Source organism: Rhinolophus sinicus, linkage group LG11 (genome assembly GCF_036562045.2).
Source record: "Rhinolophus sinicus isolate RSC01 linkage group LG11, ASM3656204v1, whole genome shotgun sequence".
Taxonomy (NCBI): Eukaryota; Metazoa; Chordata; class Mammalia; order Chiroptera; family Rhinolophidae; genus Rhinolophus; species Rhinolophus sinicus.
Window position 1 is genome coordinate 50,513,890 of NC_133760.1, and position 17,088 is coordinate 50,530,977.

The 17,088-nt window shown below is 48.3% G+C and overlaps 1 protein-coding gene across 2 annotated transcripts in view; it reads left to right on the plus strand.

Moving 5' to 3' along the window:
• Window positions 1–17,088, plus strand: part of PTPRN2 (protein tyrosine phosphatase receptor type N2) — a 419,388-nt gene that overhangs the window by 149,619 nt on the left and 252,681 nt on the right. For both annotated transcript variants that reach the window (XM_074315027.1, XM_074315029.1), the window contains exon 6: window positions 8,371–8,728. In XM_074315027.1, coding sequence (XP_074171128.1) covers window positions 8,371–8,728 — 358 coding nt within the window. The remainder of the gene's footprint in view (window positions 1–8,370; window positions 8,729–17,088) is intronic.

Here is a 17,088-nt window from a genome sequence, read left to right on the forward strand (position 1 = left end):
AATGAAGCAAAACCCAAGATATATGGGACTATATTGAATAGTCTAACACACGAGTATGTGCAATTGGAACCCTATCAGGAGAAGAGAGAAAGAGAATGGGACAGAAGAAATATTTGAAGAAATTTTGGCTAGGCTTTTCCCCAAATTGATAAAAGTCACCAAAACATAGGTCCAAAAAGGTTAATGTCAGGCAGGATAAATACAGAGAAAATCAAATCTAGGCATGTCATAATCAAACTAGGGAAAACCAAAGATAAAGAGAATATCTTGAAGGTATCCCAAGGGAAAGAAAGACACATTATATCATGGGGCATAATTTTAAGAATGAATTTTTCTTGCTAGGAGACCAGAAGACAGTGAAACAACATCTTTAAAGTACTGAAAGAAAGCAAAAAAACAAAAAAAAAACCTATTCCACTTTAGAATTGAATATCGTTCAAAACTGGAGGTAAAACGGGGAAGCTGTCCCTGGAAGACCTGCACTGCAGAAACGCTAAAGGAGCACTCCGGCTTAAAGAGGAATTATATCACATAGAAACCTATAGAAAGTCATGAAAAGAGCCAGAAATGGTAAATTTACAAGTAAACATGAAACATACACGTAAAAGATATATAAAACTTTGATAAACACTATTGGATATTTAAAACAAAATAATAAAAACGTGTTGTGTGGTTTATAGCTTATATGTGACAATAGCACAAAGTGTAAGTAGGAGTACTGGAATTATGCTGTTACAACTTTTTTGTTGATTTTTGAAGTTTTATAGTAGTATTTGAAGGCAGGCTATGATAAATTAAAGACATGCATTATAATTTTTACAGCAACTATTTTTAAAAATAAGCAAAAATAGTTATAACTAAAAGTCAATACACAAATAAAATGGAATGCTAAAAGGGTTTATTTATCTATATGAAGGCAAGAAAGGAGAAAGCAGAACAAAGATCACATAGGCTAAATATAAAACAAACATCAAGAAAGTTGACTTCAGTCTTCCCATATTTGTGATTATATTAAATACAAATGGACTAAGCCCTTCAAATAAAAAACAGAAATGTTCAATCTTAATAAAAACAAAAAACAAATTTTAACATACTCTACTAAAGCCCAAGCATGTGAACTAGAAAGTTATATAGTTTGAAAATAAAAGTATGGGGAATAAATACAATGGAAACTCTATAAGAAAACTGGTGTGATTATATTAATATTAATCAAAGTGCACTTTAAGACATATAGTATTATCAGAGATAGAGAAATTTTATAATGAGCAAATGGCCAATTCATTAGATGACATGGAAATCTTTTAATGAGCCTAATGTCATTCAAATACATAAGCAAAAATATGAGACTACTAAAAAGATAAATATACAAGTCCACAATCATTTTTTTAGATATTTTAACTCTCCTCTCTCAGTAGCTGATTATACAAGTAGATAAAACATCAGTAAGGATATAGAGAATTTGAGCAACATCATCAACCAACTTAACCTAATTGATATTTATAGAATGATACATCTAAAAATTGCTGAATACAAAACCTGACCATGCTGTGCGATGTCAGGGAGGCAGGAACTGGAACTCTCCTACCCACTGGTGGGGATGTAAAACGGTACAGCTGCTTTGGAAAACATTTCCATGGTTTCTTAAGAAATTAAACATACACCTGCTCTCTGATCCAGGCTCCCCACTCCTGCCCAAGATAAATGACAGCTTTGTCCATTCGAAAACTTGTACATGAATATTTATAGAAGCTTTCATAGTAATTGCCAACAATTGGAAACAAACCAAATGCCCATCAACAAGTGAGTAACAAATTGTGTTTGATCCGTCATATGGAATGGTGCTCAGCGGTAAAAATGAGTGAACTATTGATGCGTGCAACAGGGTGGGTGAGTTTCCAAATAATCATTCTGACCGAAAGACAGAAAAAGAGCACACACTGTTATAATTCCATTTATATAAACTTTTAGAAAATGCAAAGCAGTGTAGAAGGGCTGGATAGCAAATCGGCTGCCTGAGGGTGTGGGATGGGGGTAGTGGAGGGCAGTGTCCCAAAGGGGCGCGAGGAAGTCTTCAGGGTGACAGATATGTTCACTGTCTTGACTCTGGTGATGGTTTCACAGGTGGGTGTCCACTTATGTCAAAACAAATACGTCCTACTTAGTGTATGTCAATCATGCCTTAATACAGATAAAGAGAAAAGATGAGCAAAGCAGCACAAATGTGTGAGTTTTGAACAGATACTTCATGAAAACAACATGGAAATGGCCAATAAGGGCGTCACAGATGCTAAGCCTCATTGTTCATTAAGAAAATACAGGAGAAAGCCATAAACTACTTCGTGTCCACTAGATTGGCTAATGTTTTTTCAGAAAAGCAGTAATACCAACCTTTGGTGAGAATGTAGGGTAATGGATTTTGGAAGCTCTTGGATTTTGGAAACAAATGTAACAACCACTCTTGGGTGTTTTCTCCATGGTTGGCATTCATCTGTCCTGGGATGCAGCAGGTCCACGCTTGGGCATCTGCCCAACAGGAAGGACAGCATGTGCTCACAAGGAAGCCTGCATGTGACCGTCCACAAGACGTACACCAGCCTTATTCGTAGCCGCCGCAGACTGGAAGCACCCCAGGTGTCCTCTAGGCCCATCGTCTCCGTCTCCGTTTCTGAAGAGGTGCCGCCTTAGGAAACCAAGTGCAGGCACAGGGTTCCCTCCTGCTCTCTACCATCTATGCCACTGGGAACAGCCTTTGCAAAGGTGCAGAGCTGTGATGGCCAGCCGCAATGCGTTAGATGCCACACCCACAGTGTTCACTGCGGGAGAGGTTGCCTGCTGGTGCTGCCATTTCTCCAGGCTCCCGTGGAAGCCGCACTGTGATCAGGACCATGTGCTGCTCTCTGCACGCGTGCTGTGCCCAGTGTGCAGGGAGCGGTTGGTGCACGTTAGTTAGTCACTGAGGACCCTCCCCGAGCCCTGCCAGAGAGAATTCCGCCATGAAGCAGCCCGACTCCACCTACAGGAAGCCTACGTTCTATCCAGCTCAGAACTGGGCTCGTGGGAAAACCGGCCCACCTCCCACTCATGTGCTCACCTTTCACCCAGCAGGATGACACACACAACAGTGCTGGCATCAGTTCATGACCTTATCTGCAGGATTGTCGCACGTACTTTCCATCACAGCCCTACCTGCTGTGCCCTCCCCGGCTGTGTTTCTGTCCTGGACGCCTCTCCTGCTGGATCTGTGGTGGGTGATGCAGTGACAGAGGAAGGTGGCCGGGCCTGGCCCTTCGCAGCTGCCTTGCTGAGAGGAGACAGCTGTGTGGACACAGAGCCAACAGTGACGAAGCTGTGTAGGAAGCCATGAATCTGTCATGTTTCTTTGGTGTTGAGTTCAGTGCAGGCCGAAGACATTCCCTTTTTTGTCTATTTCTGGTTCAACTTCTCATGTGTGAGAAGCTCCGTGGGCATCCTCCAACAGTGGCCCCCTTCTCTGGTTTGCACTCTTCAGAGCTGCTTGGGGGACACAGAAAACAGCCACAGTGTGTTCCCTGAGCTTTTATTGTGCTTCCTGTCGACTCCTATTTTACCAGATGAGAAGGTCCCTTGAGACCTTCAGTCATCTGACTTTACAGAGTGAGCTACTGAGGCTAGACAGAGATGGTGTGTTTGATTTCAAACACTTCATTGGTGGTCGAGCTGAAATCAGAACCCGAGAATTACTGTTCAACTTTTTTATGTTTGTTTTTTAGGCCAAAAGCAAGGTCACCAAGTTCCCCCTCCAAACTCGTAAGCATGGCCCACTGGGTGCCCATTGCTCTGCTGCCCTCAGGGTTTCCGGTCCAGCCTGGTCGTGCACTCACCCAAGGTGACAGACAAATGGATGTGGCTCTGTGCATCAGCATTCCCTTCACTTCCCACTTGCCGGGACAAGGCTGCAGTGCAGCGGCTGGAAGGACAAGATGCGAAGAAGAAGGAATGTCCTGAGGCCAAAAGGACAGAGGAGGGGGCAGCGCATAGTGGGTGGGATGGCAACAGCATACTTGCTGCGAGTTGGCCATAGAGTGATTCCATGCCAGCCCAACGTAGCGTCATCTGTAGACACCCGTCACGGTGCATCGCACCTGCCCTCCTGTCAGCTTCCTGCACACGTCGTCCACCCCAGGGGTTAAAACTCAGCTCGTCTTCAACCTCAGGGACTTTGTGAATTCTGTGGAAACTGTTTGGGGACTCTCTTCCTAACTGAAAGCGCTATGTCTCGGCTGCAAAGACACCACAGGTGTCTTCGTCAAAGACAGGCCAGCATGAGGCTCCTCTGAATGCAGAAATATCTGTTGTCCTGGTGACAGCACTGTCAGTAAGAATGACACCTCCAATCTTCTTCCTCTGCTCATGGGCAGGCCACTGAGAGCCTGAACATTGTTAGCACTGACACCCTTGTCACTGTGTTGGTTGGGGTGGGGGGACAAAGAGAGACATGGGTGGAGCGGGAGAGCAAGTCACAGAGAGACAGAGAGAGAATATACAAGTCGCCGGGACCACCCCCTCTGGCCCGAGCACAGGAAGGCACAGTACAGTCACCCCAAGTCCATTAATGAGCTGGAGGTGGCCGTTTCTGAGTACCCCCCCAGCCCCCAAATCTTGCCGCATCCAGTGGCATCATGGGGCCAGCTCATTGGGAAGCCTGGGGGTGCCCCGCTGCTGGGTGCTATGTCCTGCCAGCAGAAGCATGTTTTGATCAATGTGCTTGGCAGGGTTGCCTTCGGGCTGTGAGACAAACTGGAGAAAATGTTGGTTATGTGGCCAAAAGATGGCCCAATTTGGGTTTCCTAATTTGTTCTGGACCCTTGACACAAGAGAATATCTGATGAGCAGAGTGACCAGTGTATAGACAGAAGTCTCGTCCACTCAGTGTTTGCTGGCATGTGGGACTCCTAGGGCCTCCAGGCCTTCCTGGCGGTCTGAATGCATAATTGTGCAATCTGGGACTGGGATGGGTGGATTTCCAGGACAGGAAGGAGGCCTGCCATTTAGTGCGGTGACTCTGGCCCTGGTGGAGCTGGGAGCAAGGGGATGAACTCCCATGACTCTTACTGTTGGGGAGGCTGGGGGTACGATGCAGGTTGTGGCTCTAGCGTGAGCATAATCCGGCTCCAGGAACCTGCCCTGATTCCCCCAGCTGAACAGGATCACTTCCTTCCAAACTCCGTGTCACTGAACCCCTTTAATAATAAACTTTCAGTTACAGTTACTATTGTCTGTGACAATAATATTTTAGTCTGCAGGCTGTTTGAAGATAGGTCCATGTTTGAGTCATTCTTCCCCCACAGAATGTAACCCAGAGCTTGGCACACAGCAGCAGTAGTGGCTATGATGCTGCTGATGGTGGTGATGATGTTGATGGTGGTGATGGTGATGGTGGTGATGATGATGGTGGTGATGGTGATGATGATGGTGATGATGATGGTGATGGTGGTGATGGTGGTGATGGTGGCGTTGGTGGTGTTGGTGGTGTTGATGCTTGATGGCAGTGATGGACACTTCCTCTGACCCATGAGCTAAGCTAGGCACTTTGACCTGTACTCTGCCTAATCCTGACAACTGCTTTAAGAAAAAAAGGAATTCTTTCCCAAGTTTTGCAGGTGGTAAAAGTGAAACCCAAAGAGGTTAGGTAACTTGTCCCAGGTTATGCAGGTTACGCAGAGCTGTGCTGACAGGGTTGGGTCAGTTTCTGAACTAGCCTTTTTCCTCCTTGGTGTCATCAGCAAACAGTTTAGCATTTCCACTCCTACGTGGAAACACTGTGGGCTAAGGACTGTGCCTAAAGGAATTCCATTGCAGTGTAAACATCAGGAAGCTTTGGCAGCCACCCTCAGATGCCGTGTACATGCACAGGGGACCACACCATACATGCCCAGACCAGATTTCTCTGACATACAGTTTGAAGAATTAGTGCGCCGGGAGTGGCTATACTGTGTGCTGGAGATTGGCCAGTTTTTGTGCTTTTAGGTTGCTAATTTCCGGATTTGGGCAACTACAGTCTTAAAAATTATTCACCAGTATCTTGGGAAACATGACATCATAGGTTTGTTGAATTGAGGCTTAAGACATCTTCAAAATAGAGGGTTTCAAAATGAGTAATAGAATTTTAAACTTAGAGTTGAAAGTGGAATAAAGGGACAGTTGGATGTCTCCTTCCCAGTGGAGCTATGACTTCTTGCTGCTTTAAAGAAAATGAAGGTGTGAGCAGGTGAAGTAAATAACGGCAGCAGTGGCCACGAGCACTCATGTGCGGCACTGTGATTTCACCCCATTTCACAGATGACTTAGAGGTTAGCTAACTCTGGAAGCAAGAGTCATTGAGCTTGTCAGCGTCAGAGGGCGGATTCCAACCCAGGCAGCTCTGCCCCCGAATCCAGCTACATCTGCTGCTCTCTCCTCCCCGGAGTCACAGAAGGAGGTGACCGTGACAGCAGCTTCCCCACGCCCAGGACAGGGATCCCAACCCCCAGTGTGGTGGCCTCACCAGGCGTCCCAGAGCCTTTCTGAACAGGCCTCAGGCTGAGCTGAGGGCTGACACTTACACCCATTGTTGGAAAACTGCTGGAGGGGCTGTTCGTTGTGGTGGCATTTTCTCTCTCTCTCTCATCTTACTTTCTCTTTTCTAAAGGAAAAGCAGTTGATTTCAAGTAGGACTTAGACAAAATTAAACAACTTTATGACAGCTAAGAATCACATCATCTTAGAAATAAAACAGTCCTAGAGGTGGTGTCCATTCTCCTCCTTTGACAGAGGAAAGTTGGGTCTTAAAAAGGTCAACCGATTTCTTCAAGTTCAAATGTGAAAGGGGAAACTGGAACCCATATCAACCCCCATTTCCCGATTTCCAGCCTGCTACACCAAAAGCTATCCTGGTTGACTGGGCCCAAATATTTTTGAAAATAGCCAGACATAGGAGTCTGGGCGACTTAAATTCAGTGATGTCTACACATGTTAACTAGGTACCAAGACACACACCCCATTGACTCAACACTGACCACGTGCCCCAAGGGAGGTGCACGTAGAAAATACCAATGGGCCAGAGTTTTTAAAATGTATGGTCCACGGGCCCACACCACACCGTGGAGTATGCCTGTAGGACAGCTGTAACCGTTGTGAGAGGCTCAAAGTTGGAAATTACTGTTTGTCATGAAGTTTCAATGATACCATAGTGAGAGAGAGACTACTGAGTTTTCTAGTGTTTTTATAGCTGTCCTGGAGGTGAAGACGACTGGGCCTTGACGTATATGGTGGCAAAAGGAAGTGTGATGGGAACACGTCCTCCTGGGAACATTTATGAAAGAGTGCGGAGGGGATATAGGGGCTGCTCCCTGAAAGGCCGTGTTGGCCGGTCATGGGTTCCATGTTATGTGTAATTGCTAACCCAGAGACCCTGGCGACTTCCGGGTGCAGAGTACTGCTGGTAATGGAAGAGGATGTGAAGGTGATTTAGGTGACCAGCAAAGCCACTTCCTAACCACTGGGATGGGTGTAGCGAACCAGGTGACCAAGGAGCAGTGTAGCTGGGAGGTGGGGTGACGGGAGCCCTCACAGTTACGTGGTGCGGCCGTGCTGGAAGCCTTTGGCAGTTCCTTGGTGAGTTAAGTGTAGCTACCACACCACCCAGCAATTTCAGTCCTGGTGTATACTCAAGAGAATTGAAAACATAAAAACTTGTACTTGAACAGCCATAGCAGTCTTATTTATATTGGCCAAAAAGTAGGAAAAACCCAGTGTCCAACAGCTGATGAATGAATAAATAAAATGTGCTGAATCTATCAAACGACTTACTCTTCAGCCACAAAAAGGGAGGAGGCACTGACGTGCTGCAACGTGGATATACCTTGAAAACACATGCTGTGGGGAAGAAGCCAGACACAGAAGTTCACATGTTGTGTGGTCCCTTTTACATGAAATGCCCAGAACAGGCAAATCCATGGGGACAGAACCTACCGGAGTAGTTGCCGGGGGCTGGGGTTGGGTGAATGAGTACAAGGTTTCTTTCAGGGCGATGGGAATGTTCTGGAATAGTGTAATGGAGGAATGGAATAGTGACATTTGCACAGCGCTGGATATACCAAAAACAACTGAATTGGGTGAATTTCATGGCATGTGAATTAATTTCAGTGAAGCTGTTATTAAAAACCAGTAATGGATTTCCAGCAGTGATGGATTTCGGTCCATCAGTGCAATGACAGGCCCTGTGCCCATGCTAGGGGTGCATCTCTGATGCCTGCTGTGTTTAGTGCCTGGAAAGTGTAGACTCGGTGCCATTTTGTTGTGTGGCTGAGGATGGGAGCTCACCTGCTGCTGTTTTGTTCCTCGGCCCTGCAGGATGAGGACCCCCGTGCTGAGAGTGCGCTGACCTACGTGGCCCAAACGTCAGCTCTGACCTACGCCCCTGCCTCCCGGGCCAGGTACCCCGCGAGTGGCCCGCTACGGACCCTCAGCCGGCTGCAGCCTGACGAGCTCAGCCCCAAGGTGGACAGCGGTGTGGAGAAGCGGAATCTGGTCGCTGCGCTGGGCGCCTACCTAGCTATGAAGCCCCCCGAAACCCCCAAGAAGGGCGACCCCAGGCCAAACAAACTGCAGTTTCCTTGGAGGGTGCCCAGGGTCCCTTCAGCAGCAGTGGCCCCGCAGAAATGGTCTGCACCTCCAGAAGACCTCAAAGACGCCCCGGGTGCAGGCGATGGTAAGTCAGACTCACCACCCCGCTCTGGTGTTCTGCTGTCTGCTCATTCCTTTCTGGCACCTGCCCAGGGCTGGCCCTCCATCGCGGTCTTGGCCTGTGAGGTACCTTTCCACTCGGCGGCACTTCCCTCTGGGGTGGCAGAAGCTGGGCGCGGTGTGAGAAAGGGTCCGTGCTTCCTGTGCTGTTGGCAGGAGAGAAGGCGGCTATACCCACGCCCTGAGAATTCAAGCAGGTGAGGCCGGAGGGAGAGGTGGCAGCCCCTGCAGGGTCAGGGACGGCTCGTGCGTCAACCTCTTCCTCTGCAGTTTCAGTTCATGACTTGCCGGATGCAGATGATGAAATGGGAACATGGCCACATCTGGCCCCCAGGTTGTGTTGGCTGCATAGTGTTTGGGGAAAGTGAACATGGAGGCTTTAGATTCGGCATGTGCCTTCATTTTGTCGCCATCCTCTGGTCCCATCACGCCCAGCTGCCCTGTCTGCGGTTACCTGCCTTGTCCCCTGCAGACCCCAGTCTGAACCCAGTGCTGCTCCCAGGCCCTGAGTGGCCCGAGGACGTGGATCTTAGCCCCGTACCTGGCAGTGTCGTCACCTGAGATGCGCTCGGTAGGCTCATCCACGGGGAGGAGGGGCATTTACTGGCTCCTTCTCCTGTGGGTGCAGAAGTCTCTGATCTGTGTATTTCCTAAGACCATTAAATATAAAGTGAGATTCTGAGAAAAGATGACTGCTCCTTTGAAGGTGTACAAATAGCAAGAGCAAGCAGAACCAGGCGTTTAGAAACTGTCGACTGAGAAGCGCGTTGACGTTAGCTCTCTGTCTGTAAGCGGAGGCCTGGGCTTGCTCTGACAGTGTCTTCCGCACGCGGCTACTTTCCAGCTACGTGGCTGTCTTGTGCCCCGCTGTCCATATAGCCGCTTGGGCTCTTAAATGGGAGACATGCAAAGGTATAATCAGAGGGAAGGGTGTGTGGCCATCACTAATGCTTTCCTCTTGGAAGAGAGGTGTGTGAGGAAACAGCTCGTGTGTCTAAGAACTGTGCACGTAAGCACTCACGGGTGGAACTGGCATTCATACCTGTGGGCTCGTCCTCCCTGCAGGGCACCTTTCCCTCGGGGGCTGTTTCTTCTCCTCTTTGACGATGCACCACTCAGAAATCCCGTCCTTGGGTTGGCCCTGCTGCCGTCTGCGCTCCACAGCCAGTAAACTCCGTCTCTGCTCTTCATCTGCTAGTTTGACTTTCATCCGGTCGCTGCACTTGCTGATCTCCCCCAGCTCAGCACCACTTTGCACCTCTGCTGTAAATACCCTACTGAAGGTCACCTGCAGCCACCCGATGGCCAGGCAGTGGCCTCTGCTCAGACCTCCGGGCCCTCTCCCGGGTGCTGACTGCCCCTCTCCCACCTTCTCCTGCGTTGGTGCTCCCCCTGTCAGGCAATGTCGGGCCGTCCTCTTCTCTCTCTCCCCACCGTTCTCTCCTCTTAGCTCATCCCCACAACTGAAAAGTCCCACTGTTGCCACCATCTGTCCTAGCTGTAGGAAGTAGGAGGAGGTAAATCCTGCTGGCCCAGTAAGGGAGCGCAGCGGAGCGAGTGCAGAACGGAGGCGCTGTGCCCGCTCAGGCCGCACTGCCCACAGGCCTTCCTCCTGCTACTTGGTACCTTCCCACCCTTTCACGTCCTCTGAACGTGCTCGCTCCACTCTCCAGTGACCCTTCTTAGCTATATAATTTGGTCGGCGTTTTCTTCTGTGCCAAGTTGCAAAGTTGGCTATCTTTTTATGTCTACTGTCTTCCCAAGTGCACTGTGTGCTTTAAGAAGAGTCATGTAAAATGCCAATCACAAAATAAATAGAAAGAATTGTACGACGAACCCCCGTGCAACAGCGGGCTTCAGCCAGTAGCAGCTCGTGGCCTCTCTTGCTGCTTCTGTGCACCCCCAGCTCCCTTCCTCTCTCCCATCATGAATGATTTCATCTGTCAATATTTCAGTATTGTACTGTTGGACGATACGGCCTCTTGTGTAAGCCTAACCGCAATAGCTTTATCACATATTAAAATGAACAGTAATGTCTTCATATCGCTAAACATCTAATTGGCGTGTCATAAGTTTTCTTTACAATTGGATCTTTTTGAAGCAGACTACGAAGAATGTCCACTGAATTGGTGGGGACATCTGCTTTGATCTACAGAAGTTTCCTCCTCCCCCTTTCCTTGCAACTTGTTTATTTATTGGTTTTAGAAACTAGTTCCCATGTCTCATAGAGTTTTTCACATTCTGGATTTTGCTGATTGAATCCCAAAGAAAACCTGCACCTCTGTATTTCCTGTAGACGAGGATCTAGTCCAGAAACGTGGCCATGTGTGATCAGTGTTGGGCAGGAAGGCCTCCAAGTCTGTGACGTGTCCTTCAACGAGGGGTCACTGTCTAGCTGTGTCTCACCATATCCTGCCAGCATCAGGGGCCACTTAGCCTCTCTGGCAGGTTTCAACGTGACTGTTGGAAAAGTGCTCGACCCCCAACAACATGAGCGCCCCTCACCCCACCCACAGTCTCCACCCTGCGCTTCCCTCCAGGACGTGTCCCAAGTTTGCAATTGTACATTTAGGTGATTGCCTGATAAGTGCTTGTCTCCCCTTGTAGACCTTAAGCCTTAGGAAAACGGCAAACTGTGCCTCTTTCCCCCCATTCGCACCCCAGGGTCCAGCATGTGCCGGGCACGATACTTGCTGAATGAATGAATGAGTGGATTCTTCCACATCAGTGGTCTTGTTTGCTCTTTATATCAACCTTAAGAGATGATGTTATTTTCAACGTGTTTTTCCTGATGCGGAAACTGTAACTTGAGAGGGTAAACGCTGGCTTATTCCAAAGGCAGATCATTTGAGACAGAGTTGGAGCTCTGAAGAGCCAACTGTCCAAAATGCAGGTTTAAACACAATTTACTTTGTTCCTCTGGCTAGTTGGTCCTGGACTCGAAGAGGGAGTTCGACAAGCCTCACTATTCTGAGGGTATTTCTGAGTGGGATCTGAATACTCTGCTGGGTTAGCCCACTTGGTTAATGTAGAGGCAGATTTCAGTGACTGCCCTTGGTAGCCATCCCTGGATAGTTTCATGTCTGGCGTTGGCCACCAGCACATGTCTGGTCCCCTTGTCATCGCCAGTTAACATCTGGGCACGTGATTCGTCTTAATGTGAGTCTGACTGAAATATCCTTTAGAAAGCAATTTGACAGCCAACCCTACCACCAACTGAGTCACAGAATCCATGCCAAAACTAATTTATAGTTTTTGTCCTTTGCCTCATTACATATAACACAGAGAGAGTGCGACACGGTGTACAGAGTTCTGTTAGTACAAAATAGACGGCCTGACTGAGCAAGGAGTGCTTTCACCCAGGTGGCAGTTTGGCACTTCTCATTTAACCAGTGAGTGGTGTACGCCACTTAGCTGTCAAACCCTCAGCCCCTCAAGTTGGAAGGAGAACACATTTTACTTTCCTTGTGTTATTTTCAGTGAAAATAGACAGGAAGCTGACTTATGATTATGCCTAGATCGCCCGGGTGGAGGCCCAAATGAGGATAGAATAAAATAATAAGCTCCTTCTAAATTTATCTGAATCGTTTGCAAATATCTGAGAGTGGCTTCCAGGAATTAAAGGAACTACATAGTCTTTAAACAAAAGGAGCATGGTAAATTCCTCATGATGATAATGATGGTGATGGTGGTGATGATGGTGGTGGTGGTGGTGGTGATGATATGCGTTTAGACGTGGCTACGCTGTGTATACTCATGTACACATGGTGATAAAGGAACTTCGGAGCAAAAGCTGGTGTGCATAGTCCCCGTCCTCTGTAGTGAAGAGTTTAGCAGTGAGGTTATCTGCACACTGTGGCTTATTCTCTGACACTTCTACCATTTGTCTGGGGGACCCCTTTTAGGTATATCATCTCATACGCAGCAGTCGTGCGAGTGAGTTGATCGCCTACCCCAGGCCTTATGTATTTGATGTCCTGACATTTCGAGTAATTGCTCTGATAGAGCCCACTTGGAGCATTGAAGCTACTTAAAATGTCGTTATAAGCTGGCCGGATCTCGGAATTTTATGGTTCAGTTGATGGAACAAAAGAACATCCCACTTTGAAGTACGTGGTATTTGATTGTGCTCTGTGCTGTGGTCCCTCTGCGATCCACCAGGCTGGCTGGACTTTTTAAAAAGGATTTCCTCATTTCTCTTCATGCTCCAATGACTGACAGTGAGTGAGTGCCTTTGAGATAACTCTGTGTGGCTTCCAGCGGCTGTACGGGAGATGATTTCTAATACGCGTGAATGTTCTCATCAGAAGCTGGTCGGCCACTTAGACTCTTCCATTGAATACCTAAGGTATTTAGTTGTTATTTTTCACTAGTGATAACCTGAAAAGTTTCTTTTTTGGTGAGAGGAGGCAATTTTAGGATTTATATTTTATTATTCCATTTTGAAGTTTGGATATTATTTCTTATTACAATCATTCTAAGAGGACCATGGAAAGACTCCCGTCTCTGATCTTCATCTTAAAGAACAGGAGTTTTGTCATGTGGCAATCTCTTTCTGCTCTTCCCTCCAAATAATGAGATAGAACTAAAGGAATCTGAAGGAAAAAAGATGTGTGGTGACCCTCAGAGAGAATTTTTTCTGACTTATTAAATGTTAGGACAGAATATGGTGTTGAGAGAGGGGCACAATTTCACATTAACTCCATTGGTTATCGGACATGTGGAGACAATCTAGGTGCTTTATTTCATTTCATTTTCTCAGCAACCCCTTCACATGGGGATTATGGACTCGGTTTTACACAGATGGAACCTGAGGCTGGAGGGGCTTGACAGGATACCGTCAGTCACAGACGACAGTGACCCTGGGTGGCTGCTGGCAGGACACACCACTCTTCTCCAGGGCGTTACCGTGCCTTCCCTGGAAGGTTGTGATGCTTACCTGTTGTGGACCTTTTAGTGTTTCTGGTCTGACGTGCCCTGCATTTGACCAGCAGGAATACCTTATACCCCTCCCACTCAGAATGGGTATAAAACAGAACGCCGCGTGGTGGGAGGTGTGTGGGGAGGTGTGCGGGCCGCTGAGTTCCCACCTCACCAGGCTGCCCCCCGACATCTGGAACTGACACTTGCACAGCACCTGCAGCTTTGCCAACAGGTCATCGTCCACTCAGCCTCCTTTCTATCTTGCACCTCGCACCCAGTCTACCAGCAGGTCTGCCAGACCTGCCCTCCCAGCACCCCCAGGGCTGCCCAGCCTGCTGCCCGAACCATCCCCCCGAGACCTGGATTATTGCAGGAGCCTCGTTTGGCCTCGCTGCTCTGACCTTGTCCCCAGCCTGCAGGTCCATTCCAGCCACTCCGGCTGCCTTTCTGCTCTTGCACCCTCTGCCCCAGGGCCTTTGCACTGGCATGTCCTCTGTCCAGAGCATCTTTCCTACAGGTCCCCTGGGCTCATGCCTCACCTCCTTCAGGTCTCTGCTTAAATGTCATCTTCTCAGTGAGCTTTTCTCCAATCATCCTTTATGACATAGCATCCTCCCTCCCTGCTCCCATATCTTCCACACCCTAGATTTTTCCCCCTCTGCCCCTTTCAGTACCTTACATTCTGTGTATTTATGTTTTTATTTGTTTATTTTCTGTCTCTTCCAACATGGATGGAAGTTCCATGAAACTGAGTGCTTTGTTGTATGCTTTATTCCTGCACCTTGAAATGTAGCTTTGCATAGAAATTGTGCAATAAATGTTTGTGGAAGGAAGGGAGAGAGGGAGGGAAGAAAGACAGAGGGAAGGGATGTTGCTTCTCCTGAACGCTCCTGTTTAAATTTGAGGACCTCTGGGAGCATAAATTGCTCACTGATTGTAACTACCTCGGCCAATGCAGACAGCTGCCTGCAGAGCATCCTGGGAGAGGGCTGTGTGGGGCGAAAGGGAGGGGCACCTGGCACATGGGGACCGTGACCGGCCCTGGCCTCCTGCACAGATTCGCTTGAGGGGTTGAGAGCTAGCGATGCGGTCACATGTGGGTAGGGGGGGCGGCAGACGGTGCGGCCTGCACACGGCTTTGTCTAAGGCCCCTTTGCTGCAAAGCAGAGTCTGGAGAATCCCCCTCTGCTTTTTAGTTCTAGCACAGGAATCCCGTCGGGTGACGTTCATAAGCCTGGAATTAGAGGGAGGCTGGAGACAATGTGAGGACTTAGAAAGACACGGCCTGTCCAGAGAGACAGTAAACCTGACGCCACACAGCGCTCACTGAGTTCTGGCCAACAGTGTGACTCAGTGACTAACTTAGTTGTGAAATGTCATCGTAGGAGAGATGGGAAACGTCCCTGACCTGCTGCCATTGGGCGCGGATGGGGGCAGGACCCCATGTTTAGGAGCCCGTGAGGACAGATGCCTTAGCTCTGCAATTGGGGTGGCTCTGCAGGAGAGCAAACCCTGGTGCATCCAGGGGCCGGGAGTCGGACGCTCTTGTCCAGTGCGTTTCGGGTCAGTGTGCAGTCACCAGAAATACAGTTTGGATCCAATGCTTGTTAAAACTCAGATGGATTTGTCAATCCACTTCCTGCCTTGTTATGAGGGCTCTTGGGTTCTCACGTGCCCTGCAGGGACGTGCGTCTGCAGGGAGCGGCGTGGCTCTTAAGCCCCAGCCTTCTGTAGATGAGACGGGCCCTGATTTCAGACGAGTGTGTGTTCTCATCTCCTACTCATTGTTGCAACAGTACAGACCACTTAAATTTGATGTGTCTATCTAATAAACAGCAGAGAATTGTTCTTATTACTTTTTAGCCTTTCTTATTTTTTCATATATTTTATTGATTTTTCTACTTGAAATATGTTCTTGACATTTTTTAATGAAAAATTTTTGCTAAGGGTAACTCAGACCTCCAAATTATACAGTAACTTTTTTTTGCAAATGACATAATTTGGATTTATCTTTTAAAAACTCAGTAAATTGAGTTACCTTTATTAGAGATTAAAATAATAATTTTTTTACCTCTGTAGAACAGGCAAGGTTTTATATTTTATATTTTAAATGTTTTTTAGTGAGATCCTGGGCTCTGAACATAATGGGTGCCCAACACCAGTTGATGAATGGACGGATGAAGGATGGGTGGATGGATGGTGGAGGACTGGGTGGGCGGGTAAGTGGGTGGGTGAGTTATTTGATGGGTGGAAGCTGGGGTCTGACTTTAATAACTGAGACTTTAATACATTAATTTTTTAATGTAGTTAATACTTTGGCAAAGAACTTTTTCAGAAAGCATAATCTTAGATTGAATGTTGAGCAGTATTCAGCCTGCACGACTACGCGTTCTGAGAGGCTGACTGTGTGTTTGTGCTTCTTACTTGAGGCTTGCCGTGCGCTGTAGTCAGCGCTGAGCAGAGAGGCCCAGGTTGTGCATTAACAGTGGGTGGGAAGGAGGAGGGACAAAGGCGGGCTGGAAAGATTCCTCCTCGTCACCTCATTATCATGATCGCAGTTGTAATTCATTAAGCACTTACGGTATGCCCGGCACTGGATAAGTGAGTCATATACATGTCACTTGTCCCTATTTTACACATAAGGAAGTTAAGGTGTAACGAGCTGAGAGAACTCGTCCGCAGCCTCACACTGAGTGCTGGAGGTGAGACGGGTGTATGACCCACCTTGGGCCCATAATCCTGCCTAGAGCTCCATCAACTCAGCTTCGTGGACTGATGTTTGGGGCACAGCACGTAGCCTTTCTTTTAAGTGACAGCGATGTCCTGCTCATGGGAAGGCGGTCAGCTTTCCTTCCTGGGAGGGGAGGGTCACAACATCCATTTCTTGGAAATGTGTGTTGATCCGCTTGATAGCACTGTGAACCCTAAATCCCAAACGTCTCTGACCCTCTCACCCCCATCAACACGTCACGACCACCGTTTCAGCCCCGTGAGAGACCGGGGGCCTTGCTGAAGAACGCGTGATCAGACTTCGTGCCAAACTTGTCCCCACACCCCGCTGTGGCTTTTCCGGAACTTCAGGCGGCCTCGCCGCATTCAGGCCAGTCAGGGGGCTTTGTGAGCATCCGAGCAGGTCCCTACGTTGCTCGGGGACACATTGGAAGTCACTGACACTGCCCAGAGGTGGCCATGCTCTGCTGTCCTTCCTGGGGTCTTGCTGACCCAGCCCACCTGGGATTAGAACGACGAGCAGCTGCACCTGCTGTCACTGGCCAGTGACCACCGGAAGCAGTTTTCCCCCAAGAACTGTCATCCTAGCCCGCCTGTGTGTCTCCTTCCCGCGGATGTCATCTATATCTGGGGTCAGCGCCCACTACGGGGTCGCAGCGGCCTCACCGGACG